A 17,065-nucleotide genomic window follows, 5' to 3' on the forward strand; every position below is an offset into this window, starting at 1 on the left:
CCCCCCATGCAGGCCCTCCTAGAACACGGGCCGGGTTTTCAGCTGCCCAGGAACCGTGGAACGAAGAACGCATAGCCATTTTGGTGGAGAAAAACTGTGGATTCAACTATCCCGAAATTATCTCTAATCAGATCTTGCGCTGGCTGCAAGACAGTATCAAATTGGCCAGGCAGTATCCATTTGCCAGACAGTTACCACCTGCCATCCGAGCGTAAAAAAAGATACTGGACAAAACGAAAGCCCGATATTATTTTTTAAAAAAAGTCCAAACATACGCCAAAAATAAGCCAAAGCCTAAATATCTGCTCGGAGAATAGGCTGCCCCAAGGTTTATGTAGGAAAGAAGGCCCTAACATATATAAACAGGCCCCCCACCCCCGCCATTGTACCAGGAGATTATAGGGCTATAATATGTGCTTATTCAAGATTAGGATCGGGAAAGGGGTGGGGTGGGGTGGGGGGCCTGTTGATTATACAGAAGCAAGCCATTATACATTATAACTGGCACTGCATTTTATATTCAGGCTATATCTGTAGTACCGTGAAAGCTGGGCCGTCATACTAAAAACCTATACATAAACATCTAAACATAGGATTCATAAATTTGCAGACGTAATGCCCCCCCCCCCCCCGAATCTCTCACACGCACTGGGCGAAGCTGCGTTATGTTTTCTGGGCGCAAACAATTGTCCCCACTTGTTTGTTCCGATCAAACTGAACCTTGGACATTACGTAAAAGGTTAACCGTCTGAGGGTCGCCATGTAGTGTAGGGGCGAGAATATATCAACACTCTTACGCTACGCATAGGAAAATACTGTATATGTTAGACGCAGCAGTTTTTCTAATACGTAACTGAGCTGGTGTGTTACGCCAAGGGGGCGGTTATACCGGCTATATACAGGTTCAGATACGTTAGTAAGTGGAAGAAATAAGGGTACTAGTATATATTTATACAATCTCCTATAAAACCCATGGTAGAACGTTTATATAGTTATTATGCTCAATTAAACATACAAATACACTAATGTAAAAGACATTTTTGGAAAGGGTTTGATACTGTGTTGATAGAAGCAATACTATAATACATTAGACGTAACGTTCGCCTTCAATGTCTATATTTGAATGTTATATATTTGTAATAAAAATTGTAACCACGCATATTTAGAATCATTCATGTACTTAAAATTAAAGCGGAGGGGTTGGGTCTGTCTTCTGCTAAAAATTCCTAATGCGTCTCTCAAGAAGTATAAGGAATAGGAACAATACTGAGTAGTTTCAGAAACCGAACATTCTAAAACAAAAATGGTACCGTCTCGTGCATCTATTTGTTATGGCTAGCAGGCCGTCTTGAGAGAGAAACCCCCACTCGCGCCCCTGAGTCAGGACTGGCCTAACAGAATTTCCCAGTCGGGGTTCAGTTACATGCAAGCCTTGACGTAGCCTCCATAGCATGCCAAAACTGGGGGTTTGGGGGGTCTTTGGGATCTTTTATGTGCTATTTTCTGATTGCATATAGACAACATAGCCGGCCTGGTTGAATTACACCCGTTTTTTAGAACTGGGCTAATCAGAAAACAGCCGAAGAGCACCAAACCCCCAGTTCTATAAGCCTGCTACGGACTAACGGAGGCTACATGTCATGAGAGCCTTGACGAACTGTTTATCAACCCCCGGGTGAAACTAACGGTGTCGTCTTTCTTCCAGACATGTTCAACACAAATCAGACGTCTTTCTGTACAGATTACATGACTGTATGGATGACATGGGCTACATTCGGGGACACCGCACGATACTAGTATATTTCACGTACTCTCCAAGCAGAGGTTGTGGGGGAATGATCGTTAGCTTTTTATAATTATATATGGTCCTTCTTTGTCGGTACCCACCAACCCGTCGGTGGCCGGCGACCTTCTCTGGCTAAAAGTAATGGATACTGTCTTGCCACCGAAAGGGATCTGCTTGGTGATTCTTATATTTCACGATACATTTATGAATTCATAAAAGTGTTATGCAATGTACTGGTTATATTATCGTTCGACAACTCGTCTGCCCGTGATACCGTTATGCCATAGGCAATTGTGGTTTAGTGTCTGAGTCATAATTAACGTTATTTGTAGATTATTTGTGGTTAGAGACAGAAGTCATCATTACGTTGTTGGCTAGGCTAGGCAGGGACCCCACTTCCCATACGTAAATACAAAAGGAAGTGCGGCCCAAGTTCTCCAGCCGAAGATGATGAACTTCCGCATACGGAAATCGGGCTGAATAGGGCGGATTAAATTATCTACTCTGACATAATACAACACGACACTGTTGCGGTGCGGTCACCGTTCCCAAAATGTTCTTTTCAATAGTTCACCCTGTGGGGTTGGGAAGATTGTCTATCTGACTGTGATTGTGGCTGCGGTCTACAGACAAAAAGGCAAGCGGAAAGGCAGGCGAGAGAAGCGCCTGGAGGCATTTAGGGACGTCACAGCACAGTCGCACAGTGTGTGTGTGTGTGTGCTGACTGACATTTTGGCACGGTTCCCAGTTCCAGCTCTAACCTAACCTCAGTCGGGGAGAATGTGGCTAACCGCTCCAGACACCGCCCCGTCTGAACCGCGACTCGGGCAAACCCCGGCCGTTCCCCCCAATCACCGCAAAGCGTTATCGTCAGAATGGACTTTGGTTTGTGGCTTATATATATAGCACTAGGACAACAGCAATAGATTGGTGGTGGTAGCGACCAAAAAGGGGCTATATATAAAAAAGCGAACGATCTTCCACCATCAACCTCTGCTTGGAGAGTAGGGAGGGCCAACACACTGCAAATCGTTATCGTCGGAATGGACTTTGGTTTGTGGCTTATATATATAGCACTAGGACAACAACAATAGATTGGTGGTGGTAGCGACCAAAAAGGGGCTATATATAAAAAAGCAAACGATCTTCCACCATCAACCTCTGCTTGGAGAGTAGGGAGGGCCAACACACTGCAAATCGTTATCGTCGGAATGGACTATGGTTTGTGGCTTATATATATAGCATTAGGACAACAACAATAGATTGGTGGTGGTAGCGACAAAAAGGGGGCCATATATAAAAAGGAAACGATCTTCCACCATCAACATCTGCTTGGAGAGTAGGGTGGGCCAACACACCGCAAATCGTTATCGTCGGAATGGACTATGGTTTGTGGCTTATATATATAGCATTAGGACAACAACAATAGATTGGTGGTGGTAGCGACAAAAAACGGGCCATAATATATATAAAAAGCATACGATCTTCCACCGACCATCAACATCTGCTTGGAGAGTAGGGAGGGCCAACACACCGCAAATCGTTATTGACAGAATGGGCTTTGGTTTTTTATGCTGACAAATATATATCATAATAACAACAACAATCGATCTCTGTAAATTATAGATAATACAAACGTACATCATAATTTGTACACCTGCACAGCTACAGCTACAGTACAGACGGGTAGCCGTGGGGAGGGCCTAGGGGGAGGGCCAACACACCGCAAAACGTTATCTAGGGAATGGACTTTAGTTTACAAATATAGCTGACAAATATAGGGCAACAACAATAGATCTCTGCAAATTATATTGATAATACAAAAGTACCCTATAATTTAGATTGAAGTGGGGGGGGGGAGTAGTCGGACGGGTTCGGAAATATGATGTGGCCCGATTAGTGACCCGACATTTTCCCACGTTTGTTTGTCAACAGAGCCACAGACAACCCCCCTCCCCACCACACCACAACAACAACCAAAACAATGTCGTTTTGAAGCGGGTTCGTAGATAGTTTTGCGAACAACCACGGAGAAGTGGGGAAATCGTACGACAGAAAAGAGGCAAGGTAGGTACAGATTACGTCCGCATTTTCAGTGGTTGGACATTCAAGAGAACGCTCGTCTCTCCATACCATATCTATCCTACATAGTATCGTACATATATGTGTTACTGAAGAATGATTCCTAGCCCCAAAACTAAAGGTTATGATATAGAATACGTCCTCTGTAACTGACGGAAGTACAGTAAACGTTACGAACGTTTTTAGCCACTATACAGAGAAAGGAGAAAGTGAAGAGTACACCTCAGGGCCGGTAGAGCCCTACAAATCGAGGAAAGCAAAACCAGAAGCCGGTCTTCTATGCATGCTGGCAAACGTTTTAATCATAATGAAAATGGTACATAGTTTTAAAAACGAAAGAAACGTTTTACAGGGCTTAAATATCGAGGACGTTCTCAACGTCTGTAGAATTACTAGTAAAGTCCGTACGTACAATAGTACACATACATACGTAAGTCACGGGCACGTCCTGCTAAAGCATAAACAACGGCTTCAGTCTCGCAAAATCCCACTTCCCAGCTCAAAATTATCGCCTGCAGGGCTCCTCGCTAAGCCTGAAAACGTCCAGGTGAAATAAAATCGTCCTAGGTTTACTCCGTTCGCATGGAAAATGTTGCCACGGCCCAAAACACCGGCAAAATGCAACTCGTTCTGCATTCGGCACCCGAACCCCCCTTCGTGGGGTCTTCGGGTCAGTTCCGGGCACCCTTCGGTAAAAATCGATGCTTTGCATTATTCCGCGTTTCTCCCTATAAGGGCATTCCCGCGACAGCCGAATTGATCCGAAATTCTTCGGCGGCAGCATCGCCAAATATGGTGCGTCGCTGAGCCCCGACGATTTGTGACGTTGCAGCCTCTCCCATTTCTATGCCCATATATGGTAAGGCTCGGTTCCGGTGCCGACCCCAGGAGACAAAGGGCCCTGTCAAAGTGGCCCGCCTAGAGTCAATAAATAATTGCAGGGTGGTCGCCGAATCAGGTGACCAAATATCAAAAGAAAATGCTTTAAAACTGGGATTTTTCGCCAGAAATCTGGATTTTAGAGTCAGGCACTTGTTTTATTTTCGTTCTTCCGCCTCGGAAGCTGGCATTGAGGCGTCATCGTCATATGCGGCGAGCGCTATCAATTTTCATTGAGCCAATTTGTAATCTTTTATTTATACAGACGTCATCTTACGTCACTAGGACAACACGGAACCGACGGCCTCTGATTGGCCTCCGAATTTTCCCGACGTCACACGAATCCTGGATATAAGGAAAACGCCTACCTTCTCGGCTGCACTCAGTCGCCTCTCCGAACGAAGCCGAACACTCACTTCGTGTATCTCCGCAAACCGCACCGATCACTCCCGAGCGCGGCCCGAGTCTCACTCGCTTCGGGTTCTGGGGACGACCGAAAACAGCCGGACGCTTCTCCGCTTCGTTCGCAACAAGCGAAGTCGATCCTTACTTGCAACAAGAACAGATGTCTCGAATGATGGATGCACTTGACACTTTGTCACAAGTAGCCACGGAGCTGAAGCTATCTGAAGCAGCTACGTCGTCTCTGCTCTGTTTCGATACCAGCTTTTTCAACAACCCAGCTCCGCTGCCTGCAAATTTGAGGCCCGAAGACCTCAGTGTGCACACCACGGTGCCCAGCGCTACCGCCGCCGACGGCATCTACACTCAGGGAGAGCCCGTGTCGGAATTTAGCGACCACTCTTCGGATTCGCTCGGTAAGTTCTGTTTTCCATGTTTGCTGTATTACATGTATAGTAATGATCTGCTAGTGCAATGTTTACGTCGCCGAAGAATATAATGTGTTGGTCCAACCTGTGCTGTAGTAGTTATTATGAGTGGTATGGTTTGAGTGAGTAGGCGTGTGCCAGAGCGGGCGCAGGGGAATTACGAAGTTTGCTTGTTCAGAACATCCGTAGAATAGATTCGTGAAGAGAGTGGTGTATATAGTATAGGCGCATGTTTGCGCGGAAAGAAAAGTTGTTATAATTCTCGAAAGCGGAAAAGAAGTCGGTATTATTTTGTGTTAATTGTTAAAAATGCCCGGTGGTGCGACCGGCGCTCGAATCGGCGTTATGCCAAGTGGTCTTCTACATACATCGATCGTAGTCCCCGCCCCCTGAAGTGATTTGGAAATTAAAAAATCAAATTACTTCATTCATAATTCGCCAATGTGCGTAAGTCAGGCCTGACCCGTGTGTGGTGTGCGGGGTTGTGTGGGCGGGATCTCGCGTGGCCGAGGACTACATTTACACCCAACCACGCATTTCTCTGACATTGTCTCCTCCGCTCTCTCTCCCTCACCGTACACAGGCAACGGATTCAACGCGGAGTTCACCATCGCCCCCGTCGCCGACTTCTGCAAGCGCGAGGCGGGCGACGCCTCCTCCGCGGCCTACCCCGACTCCAGCAAGGCCGTCAGCGGGAACAGGATCGTGTACCGCGGCAGCTTCACCACGGCCGGCGCCGGCAGCGGCGACACCGCCTGGCAGTGGCCGGCAGAACACACCGCTTCGCTGCTGACCCTGCTCAACACCAACATCCAGAACGCCTTGAGCATGACCCAGCAGAGCCAGGGAACAGAGCCACTGCCGCCGCCCGTCTGCACCAGCCCGCTCGGCGCCCCCTCCCAGGCCGAGTCCGTCTCCAGCTCGCACTCGCCCTGCCTCACGCCAGAGCCAGACTCCACCACCGCCTACACAACCTGCGAGAACACCTACCTGGCCGACACCAAGACCTACACCGGCGCTCCCATGGACATGAGCAGCGGGCCCTGCCTGCCCATCTTCAGCCAGCCCGAGCCGCAGCGAGCAGGCCTCCCCATCAGCGGGAACGTCAAGTACCAGTGGCCGGTCATCCCTGACTTCCCGTTCCAGGCAGGGCAGACCCAGGTGGACAAGGCGACGCCTCCGCCGCAGTACGGCGCCGAGCACATGGTCCTGCAGAGCGGGCCGCTCACAGACTTCGTCACCCTGACTCAGAAACTCATCAGCCAGCCGTACAGAATGAGCCCGAGCCCCAGCAAGGCGTTAACAACATCGGACGGCTGCGCGGTGGTGAACAAGCCGCAGGCCCGCAAATATCCCAACAGAAACAGCAAGACGCCCCCGCACGAGCGGCCGTACGCCTGCCCCGTGGACACCTGCGACCGGCGGTTCTCCCGCTCCGACGAACTGACGCGACACATCAGAATCCACACCGGACAGAAACCGTTCCAGTGCCGGATCTGCATGCGCAACTTCAGTCGGTCCGACCACCTGACGACGCACGTCAGGACCCACACGGGCGAAAAACCCTTCCAGTGTGACACTTGCGGCCGGAAGTTCGCGCGCTCCGACGAGAGGAAGAGACACACCAAGATTCACCTGCGACAGAAGGGAAAGAAGGACTGCAAGGCGCTGGCGTCTTCCCCCTCCGACAACTCCCCCTCCGCGGCCGTGTCAGCCCCTCCCCACTCCAGCTTGCTAACTCTGCCGGTCAGCACCGTCACGACTTCTGCCTAGACTCTTACTCACAACAACAACAACAACAAACCGAAAAAAACTTCGCTACTACAGACTGAAGAACTACTGAAAAAAAACTACTGCTCACGATCATCTCACCATCCGCACTACAGTGTCTGAACTCTTGTCTCTCTGTGTTTCCGAAGGGCTAGTTCTCCTTTCAGTGTGACGTCGTCTTTTGGGTTCACGGTTCGTTCTTACGTTTCCAAAATGTGGTGGTAAAAAAAACCGGTGGTACAGTTTTCTCTCTCCAGACTTGTCGGATTGATAACTCTAAGATTGACACCTGTATAAGCCACAGACCTGAAGACCCGTGTTGCCAAAGAAAGACAGTCGGTAAGAAACGCAACTATGCCAAGTTTCTCTCGACAAAGCTTCTATAGTAGCTCGCTCATATTCCGTTGTTTGGTTCTTTGAATCTTGTATGTATTTTTCTGTTGTTGTTCTTGTGAGGCACCGTGTATATTAGACTAACGGTCCGGACTGGCGCCGGACTTTATAACGCTGTAAAACACTATTGTACTACGTAGTCGGTATTAAGGTGTGTTGCAAGATGATATGTCGTCGCCCTAGTCGCAGTACTAAGTACGTTATTGCGTATCTAGACTTATGTAGCTTCAGGTAGTGTCGGAAAGACTGGCTTTAAAATAAAACTCAAGACGAACTTATACTTGTATTGCTGTGCCATGTATGTACGTATGACGCTATCGAGATAGAGGAGGCGGTGTTCTCTCTGTTTTGATACACCGTGTAGTGTTCTATAGTAGTACGAGTACGCCTGCCCTCCTCTGTAAAATCTGTGTGCCCGTGCGGTAACGTTAGGTTTTCTACACATTCGTGTCGAGTCGTTTTGAACGTAGAAAGACGCACCGGAGATGTGCTTGGAGCAGGACTTGTAGCTCCTCCGTGGCGGCGGGTTACTACAACTGTACTTTCCGCAGAGATATGTGTTTGACTATATGATAGTGTAGCGTGTCGACAGCTGCCATATTATTTTACCCATCTTTTCATTCATGCGCACCGAATGTACTGATGAGCATGATGATGATATAGGCATGTATCTCAACTCAAGGGAATTTATTCTGAATAATAACTATATCGACAAAAGAAAAACAATTAAAAAGAAGACATGTTACGGATATTTTCTTGACACCTGTCTCCGACTTGTGTTTTCTGTAGGTTGAGCGGTACCCACGCTTTTCTCACTGATCATAGAGTAGAACATGAGCGGGGGTGGTGCGGGGGAGTGAGGGGGTACAGAGAATCGGGGGAGCGCCGTTTTCTTAAGAAAGGGGTGGCAAATTCAGGGAAAACGTGTGAAGGAAGGGTTGCTATGTAGTTATATATACATATACATACTATATACATAACAGCTAGGGTGAGGGGAGGTTCAGAAATACAGGGTAACGGAGATGAAATACGTACAAAAAGAACTACACAGGGAAAGAGTAGCCTCTACCAGGCTTCAGGAGTGACAAACTGTACTCCTTTAGCGGACCAACTACCTTGGCATGTTATCCGTCTGCATGGACAATTTCTACCCTTTCCATACGCTTTTGAAGCCTGGTAGCTACACGTAGACGCCACAGAAAGAGTGTGTTCATGAATCTTAAGAGCCAGTACCTACTGTATGTACAGCACATGTACAGTTTGACCAATTTCTACCCTTTCCATACGCTTTTGAAGCCTGGTAGCTACACGTAGATGCCACAGAAAGAGTGTGTGTTCATGAATCATACATGCCAGTATACCTTTTATATTTCCGTGTGGTGCGGCTGTATGTATGTACAGTACGTGCACGTAGGCAGGCCTCTACCTAGTCTCCACAAGACTTCTTTTGCGGGGTGAATAAATCGTAGAAATCGGCCTAAAAAGGGTATCAATTGGCGAGAGAAGGTAGCCGGCAAGAGAAGCTCCATTTGCCCGCGAAAAAATGGAGCTTCTCTTGTCGGCTACCTTCTCTGGCCAATTTATACCCTCTTTAGGTCGATTTCTACGATTTATTCAGCCCGCAAAAGAAGTCTGGTGGAGACTAGCTGTATGTATGTATGTATGTATGTACAGTACATGCACGTGGGCAGGCTTCAGTACCGGCGCACAGAGACGCAATGAGCCGGCCGACCCGACGTGGGCGAGGGGTTAATGCCGGGATCTCACTCTGCCGGCGCGCACTCACACATAACCAAACAGTTCTGTACCGCCTGCCTTCCGTATTAAACCCGTAGAACCGCCCCTACGTACTGCTATGTCCCGTTATTATTGTACGTACCGAGTACCGAGATAAAAAAAAAAAAAAACATATAATCTCCAAGCAGATCTTTTGGTGGCTGCAAAGACAGTATCAGACTGGCCAAGCACATAACCAAACAGTTCTACATACCGTCTGCCTTCCGTATTAAACCCGTAGAACCGCCCCTACGTACTGCGATGTCCCGTTATTATTTTACGTAGCGACATAGCAAAAAAAAACATAGCAAAGTCCAAGCAGGTGGTTGCAAGGACAGTATCAAATTGGCCAGGCACTATCAACGATGGCGAAATGGTAACTGTTTGGCTAATGGATACAGCCTACCCAAACAGTTCTGTACCGCCTGCCTTCCGTGTTAAACCCGTAGAACCGCCCCTACGTACTGCGATGTCCCGTTATGTAGTAAAATCATTCTTTATTCAGAAATACAGAAATTCACATTGATCCCAGGTAACCTCGGTCAATGATGGCCTAGCCGCTAGCGTGCAGAGGGACAGACAAAACAGACAATATGAAAGTACCGACATAAAAACATACGCTCGCTCACACATAACCAAACAGTTCTGTACCGCCTGCCTTCCGTATTAAACCAGAACCGTGTAAACCCACGTACTGCGAGCCGTGGTCTCGTTATTGTTATACGGACATTAAAAAATCTTCTGGTGGCTGCAAAGACAGTATCAAACTGGCCAAGCACATAACCAAACAGTTCTGTACCGCCTGCCTTCCGTATTAAACAGAACCGTATAAACCTACGTATGCTGCGAGCCGTGGTCTCGTTATTGTTATACCGACCCAAAAAATAATCTCCAAGCAGATCTTTTGGTGGCTGCAAAGACAGTATCAAACTGACCAAGCACAAAACCAAACAGTTTTCCCGTCTCTCTTCCGTAACAAGAAACGTCCTCGCCGTAAGCCGAGGTCCCGGCCGCGGTATTATTGTACGATCAAAACGCCTACATGTACATGTATACAAACACGCCAAAATTCAGCCGAAACCTAAACCTCTGCTTGGAGAGCAATGTTAGTTTTTCATCACAGGTTAGATCGTTTTGATGCACGACTGTTCCTAGCGCTACCATTTTCCATCCGAGGCTGGCAGTACAACAAAAAGAAAGCCCAATAAAAACGCTTACAAACACGCCGAAAATCAGCCGAAACCCAAACCACCTGCTTGGAGAAAACTGTTAGTTTTGCATCACAGGAAGATAATGTTTTTGATAAAAGCGTCACTCACACCAGTTTTCCCGGTGGTACAATTTACGAACCAAAGGTAGCAGTACAAAAAAGAGAGCCCGATACAAACGCCTACATGTACATGTACATGTACATGAAGCCTAAAACCTCTGCTTGGAGAGCACTGTTAGTTTTACTTCACAGGAAAAAACGTTTTGATATTTGAAAGCGTCACACACACGAGTGTCCCCAGCGCTACCATTTGCAACCCGAGGCTGGTAGTACAACAAAAAGATAGCCAAATAAAAACGCCAAAAACACGCCAAAATTCAGCCGAACCTCAAACCTCTGCTTGGAGAGCACTGTTAGTTTTACATCACAGGTAAAACCATTTTCATACCATTTGTCACCCGAGGCTGGCAATACAAAACCCCGTAGAGCCCGATAGTAAGGACGAAAACACGACAAAAATGGGCTTTTCAAAACAAGCTTACAGCCTACACAGGTTTCTACGCTAATTTTGTTTAAACCAACCTCTGCTTGGAGAGCACTGCTAGTTTTACATCACAGAAAAAAAAACGTTTTCATAAAGCGCTGCAACACTAGTGTTCCCAGCTGTATCAGTTGCTACCCGAGGCCGACAGTACAACAAAGAGAGCTCGCTAAAAACGCCTACATGTACTCGTACATCTATACAGACACGCTAAAATTCAGCCGAAGCCTCTGCTTCTGCTTGGAGAGCACTAATAGTTTTACATCACAGAAAAAAAACCGTTTTGATAAAGCGCTGCCACACGAGTGTTCCCAGCGGTACCATTTCCCACCCGTTAGGCTAGCGATACAAAAAAAGAAATCCCTTAAAACACGGCAAAAATCAACCAAAACCTCTGCTTGGAATGGAGAGCACTAATAGTTTTACATCACAGGAAAAAAAAACCGTTTTGATAAAGCGCTGCCACACGAGTGTTCCCGCCGGTAAGCCTCACGCGGGTATTATTGAGGCCAGGCAACACAGAGCCATAAACACATCATCAACCCCACTTCCGGGACGGCTCCTCTTTACGCGACGCACGCCGCGCGCTTAATGGCGCATCGACGTCACGTTTTTACGTCCGGGAAGAAGCGTCAATATATCGGGCATGATCTCGTTGACGTCTGACGTTCTTCCGGCGACGCCGGTGACGTCGGCGCGCGTGTGTGTAGCGCCGGTGCCGCTTACGTGCTCGCCGCTTTTAGCTCCACATATGGAGAGGAAAAACAAACCCGGGCCCAAATGATCTCTCAGGTAGACGCAGAACAACATCACGTGGTGAGAGGTTGTTTTTCAGACGCTATTTTTCCCCTTAGAGGATAGCGCTTCTGACATGCAATATGCCAGCGTTATTGTGCAATTCCAACCGGCGAAACGCACCACAAATAAAGCGAATTGTACAAAGTCAATGTCGACATACAAGAGAAATGTTTTTGCCGCTCTCTTACAAAAAAACTAGTCTCTACCAGACTAACTACGCTGTATATAGGAGAATAATTGCCAGGGGAGTTTGGCCGCCTTGTGGGTTTGAATGGGCTTCGGAGGGAAAGAAACTACTAGTACCTCCCCGCGGCCGGATTCCGTTGGCCAATTTTACTCTCTTTTTTGCCGAATTCTACGATCCGTATTCCTGCAGAAAGGCCTGGTGGAGACTACAAAAACCCTACAGAACTAGAAACAACCCTATGGTAAATCGCTTTAACCAAATACGCCATGAAAACCCCACCAGACTAATCTTCCGCGCTACGTCCCCGGGAGAGGTGTGAGATATTAGTTTCAGGGCTATCCGTTTTTCTATAAGTATTGAACGACGCTCGCTTCTAGTGTTGCAGTATTTCTACTCCACGTCGCCGCTAAATATACATTTTTCCTCGCGTTGTTTGTCGGCTAGTCTTTCCCTAGACGGGTAATGATCTCCATATATTGATGACATGAAAAGCGACAAGGAAAAACACGCTCAGCTAAAGCACGTGTGTCTCGGGAGCGGGGCTGGCGCTAACAAGCATCACACAGAAATCAGACAAAAGGCGGCTAACGCGAGGTCACGAGGACGATCCTTTGGGAAGATCGCAGTGGCGAAAATAGATCAGAAGAGGGTTTAAAATATACCATTCAGGCTGCTGGGCACAATGTATATACAAAAGCTGACGTATTGTTCATATATGTATATTTATATATATTTAAGTATGGCGTTTGGATAGTGTGGAATATTCGAAATATGCGAAATATAAGTCTGCGAAAGAAAAAAAACAGTTATTATTCCGTAGTGTTTTTTCTGTGGCTAAATCTCAGCCACCAAGCAGATATGGTGAGGGAGAAATCATGGCCTTTGTTTTGAAGACCCTCACTTGGCGTTTTTTTTATAATTTTTTCGTCAACTACACTCGGTTTTGATTGCAACTGTCATGACCCCCCTCCCCCGCTAGTAGACACCAGACCCAGGTAGCTTTATGTCCCAAACCAAGAAGAAACCGTTGGGGGTGGGGGGCGTGTAGAGGGGAGTGGTCTTAGACTGAGGTTACGGAAACCGTTACATTTCCTGGTGGCTCATTTTTTCTTCTCTTTCAATTTTCCAAGCAGATCTAGATCTTTCCGTGGCAAAATCGTCACCGCCAGCCAATTAAGAGTAGTCTCTACCAGACTAACTACGCTATATACGAGTATATAGGAGATATTTTCCAGGGGAGTTTGGCCGCCATAGAGTTTGACTGGCCGCCCGTCGGAGGGAAAGAAACTACCTCCCCGCTTCCGGACTCCCCTGGCCAATTTTACTTTATTTTTTTTGCTGAATTCTACGATCCGTATTCCCGTAGAAAGGCCTGGTGGAGGCTACGTTTTGAGGGCGTGCTTGGCAGATTAGCAGATCCATGGGAAACGTTTCGCGGCACGTGCCGAGTGGTGCTGTGAGGGGATTAACAGGTTGTACAGGATTAACACTGCCCATAATTACATCTCATTAACAGATGATCACAGATGATGCATACAACAGCGGGCGGTACTAGTTGCTGTTGTTGTTGGGCCATACGGGCTAGCCTCTAACAGGCTTCGGAAGTGGCTGAATCGTATAGAAATTGGGCAATTATACGGCTGGAAAGAGTAGAAATCTATCTATTTGGCCGATTTCTACTCTTTCCAGCCGCCTGTCGAACTTCGGAAACCTGGTAGAGGCTAATGATATCTGTCTATTTGACCAATTTATACTCTTTCCAGCCGGCGCCACTTCCGAAGCTGATAGGTGCTAGGCCTTCTCACCATCTTTAAGTGTTTTTTTTTACGTTTTAAGTACGACAACAAAATAAAGGCATACTTGGGACAGTCATGGATGTGTCGTGGATGTGTTGTGCATGTGTCGTATGAAATTCAGCTGGCTTGTGACGGAAAAGGTTTTCGGGTAGTTGAAAAGGAGAAGTGCAAGAGTGAGTTTCAGATCACACGAAAAAATGTATTTTGGGTACAAAACATTTGTTCGGTAGCGTTGTTTTATTATTAAACTTCAGAAAAGCAAAAGAGCCAGAATACACGGAGAGTAGCAGCCAGTAGCAGGTAGGGGCTAACCATGAATTGATTTGCGTATCTACAAATAAAATTGTGGTTGTAGTTTTTGTATTGCTTCTAGACCTCACTAAGTCTTGTTTCAGCACAATTTATACTACTTATTAGATATATTTGAATTATGCTTAACCTTCTATATTGATTGCCTATTCTGTGTATTTTTATACTTGTTGTCATTGACTATGTAAATTTTGATGTTGTATATGTGTTTTTTTATGGGGGGGGGCAACTTGTAAAGGTGCGTATGCACCTGTTTTGCCCTCCCTTTCACTTTGTGAAAAATCAAAATAAACAAGTAAACAAATTTGTCACGAGTTAACTTTAACAAAGGCTACGTACCATATTCAGAGCACTACAATCGCATTTCCTTATAAGTACGTACTATTCCACCCGGTAACCTGACACCGATGGAAATGACCTTGCGTTACTGTTCCCCTTTCTCCTCACCTGCGTGCGGGTCACGCCCCTCTCAGCATGCCCTTATTTGGGCATGCCCAAACCTGTTGCCCTTTGTTGAAATCTTTGGGGGATTGTTCTACTTCACAACGTCATGGGTAGGGGCAGGATGGATTGTTTTAATTCTATGTAGCTTCTTTCTAGTTTTTTTTTATTCCAACATGTGATCACTAGACGTGGTGACGGCACACTCAAGTTTGTCAACTTATATTAATGCCGCCACCAACACAGGGGACAAATACATGACAGAACAGTACTCATTTTCACCTGAGTTAAATGGGGAAAGTCGTGTAAAGTATGCCTTTCCCAAGGGCACAAGATTGGTGGCATGTAGGACTCGAACCCGAGCGAGACCTCTAGTTCTTTCTAGTTGCCAAAAAGCCCGCTCATAGACCAGACGATTTCAAACACCCGACCCCCGGCTTTACATAGCCTCCTTCGATTCGCAGAATTGTGGGGCGGGGGTGTTAATTTTTTTCGGGAAGCGACGCAAGTTTGATATATGCCGAGGAGGGACGGTTTTGCAGCCGAGGGACTTTGCCGGGAAAACCCTCTGGCCCCGGAAAAGTCCCTCGGCTGCAAAACCGTCCCTCCTCGGCATAACTCGCGTCGGGAAGTCTTCAAAGGAGGCTAGGCATTACGCCTCATCTCAGAGAACGTCCCTAACTGAAGCTAGGTACTCATTTTGACTGAGTCGTATGAGGAAATAGGTGTACAGTGCATTTTCCAAGGACACAGCAGTGGGGCCTGTAGTGCCATGGATTCGTAATCTCCAAGCAGATCCTAGGGTGGCATAAGACAGTATCAAATTAGCTGGTGTGTTACGCCGAAGGACGGTTATACCGGCTATACAGATACAGAAGTTGGCCAGGCAGTTTCCATTGGCCAGAGAGGGTCCAATATGCCACCCAAGGCCACCCTGGGATCTGCTTGGAGATTAAGGGATTCGAACCCAGTACCTTCAGGTAACCGGAGGGCAAACGCTCAGACACGGAAATGAACTTGAATGATCTTGAGAGTAGGTCAAAACACGTGGACTGGGAGAAGATTGACAGGCAGAATCGTGACAGGCGATCAAAAGGTCAGACACAGAAAATGGGGCGAACTTGTAGGTCACGAACACCAAAAATACTTCCTGGACGCCTGAAGTCTCTGATCTTTTGTTACCATCGCGTGGGGGTTGATATATAATACCGGTACAGTGTACGCAGTACTTATTTCCTGTAATATGATATACTGATACCGTTCTGGTAGAACGGCACCATATTGACATAATTCAAATACTCAAAAAGTTCTAACAGGCCTTTGTGACGTTTTTGTTGTAGGCGTTGGACTAAGAAATAATGGGCCTTCGACCGAAGCTAGGTGCTTATTTTCATAGGTGTAAAGTACCTTTCCCAAGGGCACAACATAGCATACACAAGATTCGAATCCAGAACCTATAGAACCAAAAACTAACAAGGCTGCATGGACTTGAGGCTGGAGGAACTGGCTGTGTAGGCCATGGAAACAGTCTGGTACTCTCCAAGCAGAAGTTGATGGGGGAAGGGTTACCTTTTTTTATATATATATGGCCCGTTTTTTTGTCGCTGACCCCACCACCTTGGGTGTCGTATTGGACCCTCTCTGGCCAATGGATACTGCCTGGTCGATTTGATACTGTCTTATGCAACCTTAGGACCTGCTTGGGGATTAGAACTGGCCTGTGTATTCCATGGAAACCGTCTGGCACCCTGGGTTTACACGTGTCCGCAGTCACTAATCCGATAATACGATTATCCGGGCTCAGCTGGGAAGAGTGGACAAGCGGCCTGGACTGACCATTAGCGACACAACTTCCCGGACAAAACAAATGGGACCAAATATATATAATCACCGCCGCGTTTCGTCCGTAAGCCCCATTCTCTACCGATTTGAGTTGTGTTCCCATTCATTAACTCCAACTTTATGTATTTATGCATTTATGTGTATTGTTTTAGTGACTTGTCAAACATTTCATTTACAATGTACAAGCTCTTTTTTCTACCTCCATGGTACAAGTGGCGGCTAGAATATAAGTTGTGCACAACTTGAGCAGGCCACCACTTTGTCTTCGTTCTCTCCTTTGTACTATTGTTTCTTTTAATAGAAAAAGTCCCAATTGGTGTTCTTAATGGTTACGTCCTTTCCCTGGTCTACTGGCACTGGCTCAGTTAGTAGTGAACTTGACTGAAATAAAAGAGGTTGACCATTCCTAACGCTCATTATGTGGT

The 17,065-nt window shown here is 46.8% G+C and overlaps 1 protein-coding gene across 1 annotated transcript; it reads left to right on the top strand.

The window, feature by feature from the left end:
* Window positions 1-5,070: 5,070 nt before the first annotated feature.
* On the top strand, window positions 5,071-8,500 carry LOC109471468 (early growth response protein 1-like). The gene is made up of 2 exons (XM_019770798.1): window positions 5,071-5,565; window positions 6,161-8,500. The coding sequence occupies exons 1-2, from the start codon at window positions 5,313-5,315 to the stop codon at window positions 7,348-7,350; spliced, it is 1,443 nt and encodes a 480-aa protein (XP_019626357.1). The 5' UTR covers window positions 5,071-5,312; the 3' UTR covers window positions 7,351-8,500.
* Window positions 8,501-17,065: the final 8,565 nt, after the last annotated feature.

This window comes from Branchiostoma belcheri, unplaced genomic scaffold (assembly GCF_001625305.1).
Source record: "Branchiostoma belcheri isolate BF01 breed outbred unplaced genomic scaffold, Haploidv18h27 scaffold25, whole genome shotgun sequence".
In the NCBI taxonomy this organism is placed as follows: Eukaryota; Metazoa; Chordata; class Leptocardii; order Amphioxiformes; family Branchiostomatidae; genus Branchiostoma; species Branchiostoma belcheri.

Excerpts from the sequence above, each read along its gene's own strand:
- LOC109471468 (XM_019770798.1), top strand. The coding sequence starts at position 5,313 with ATGTCTCGAATGATGGATGCACTTGACACTTTGTCACAAGTAGCCACG. Across the intron at positions 5,566-6,160 it reads CCACTCTTCGGATTCGCTCG|GCAACGGATTCAACGCGGAG; the intron begins GTAAGTTCTGTT and ends CACCGTACACAG.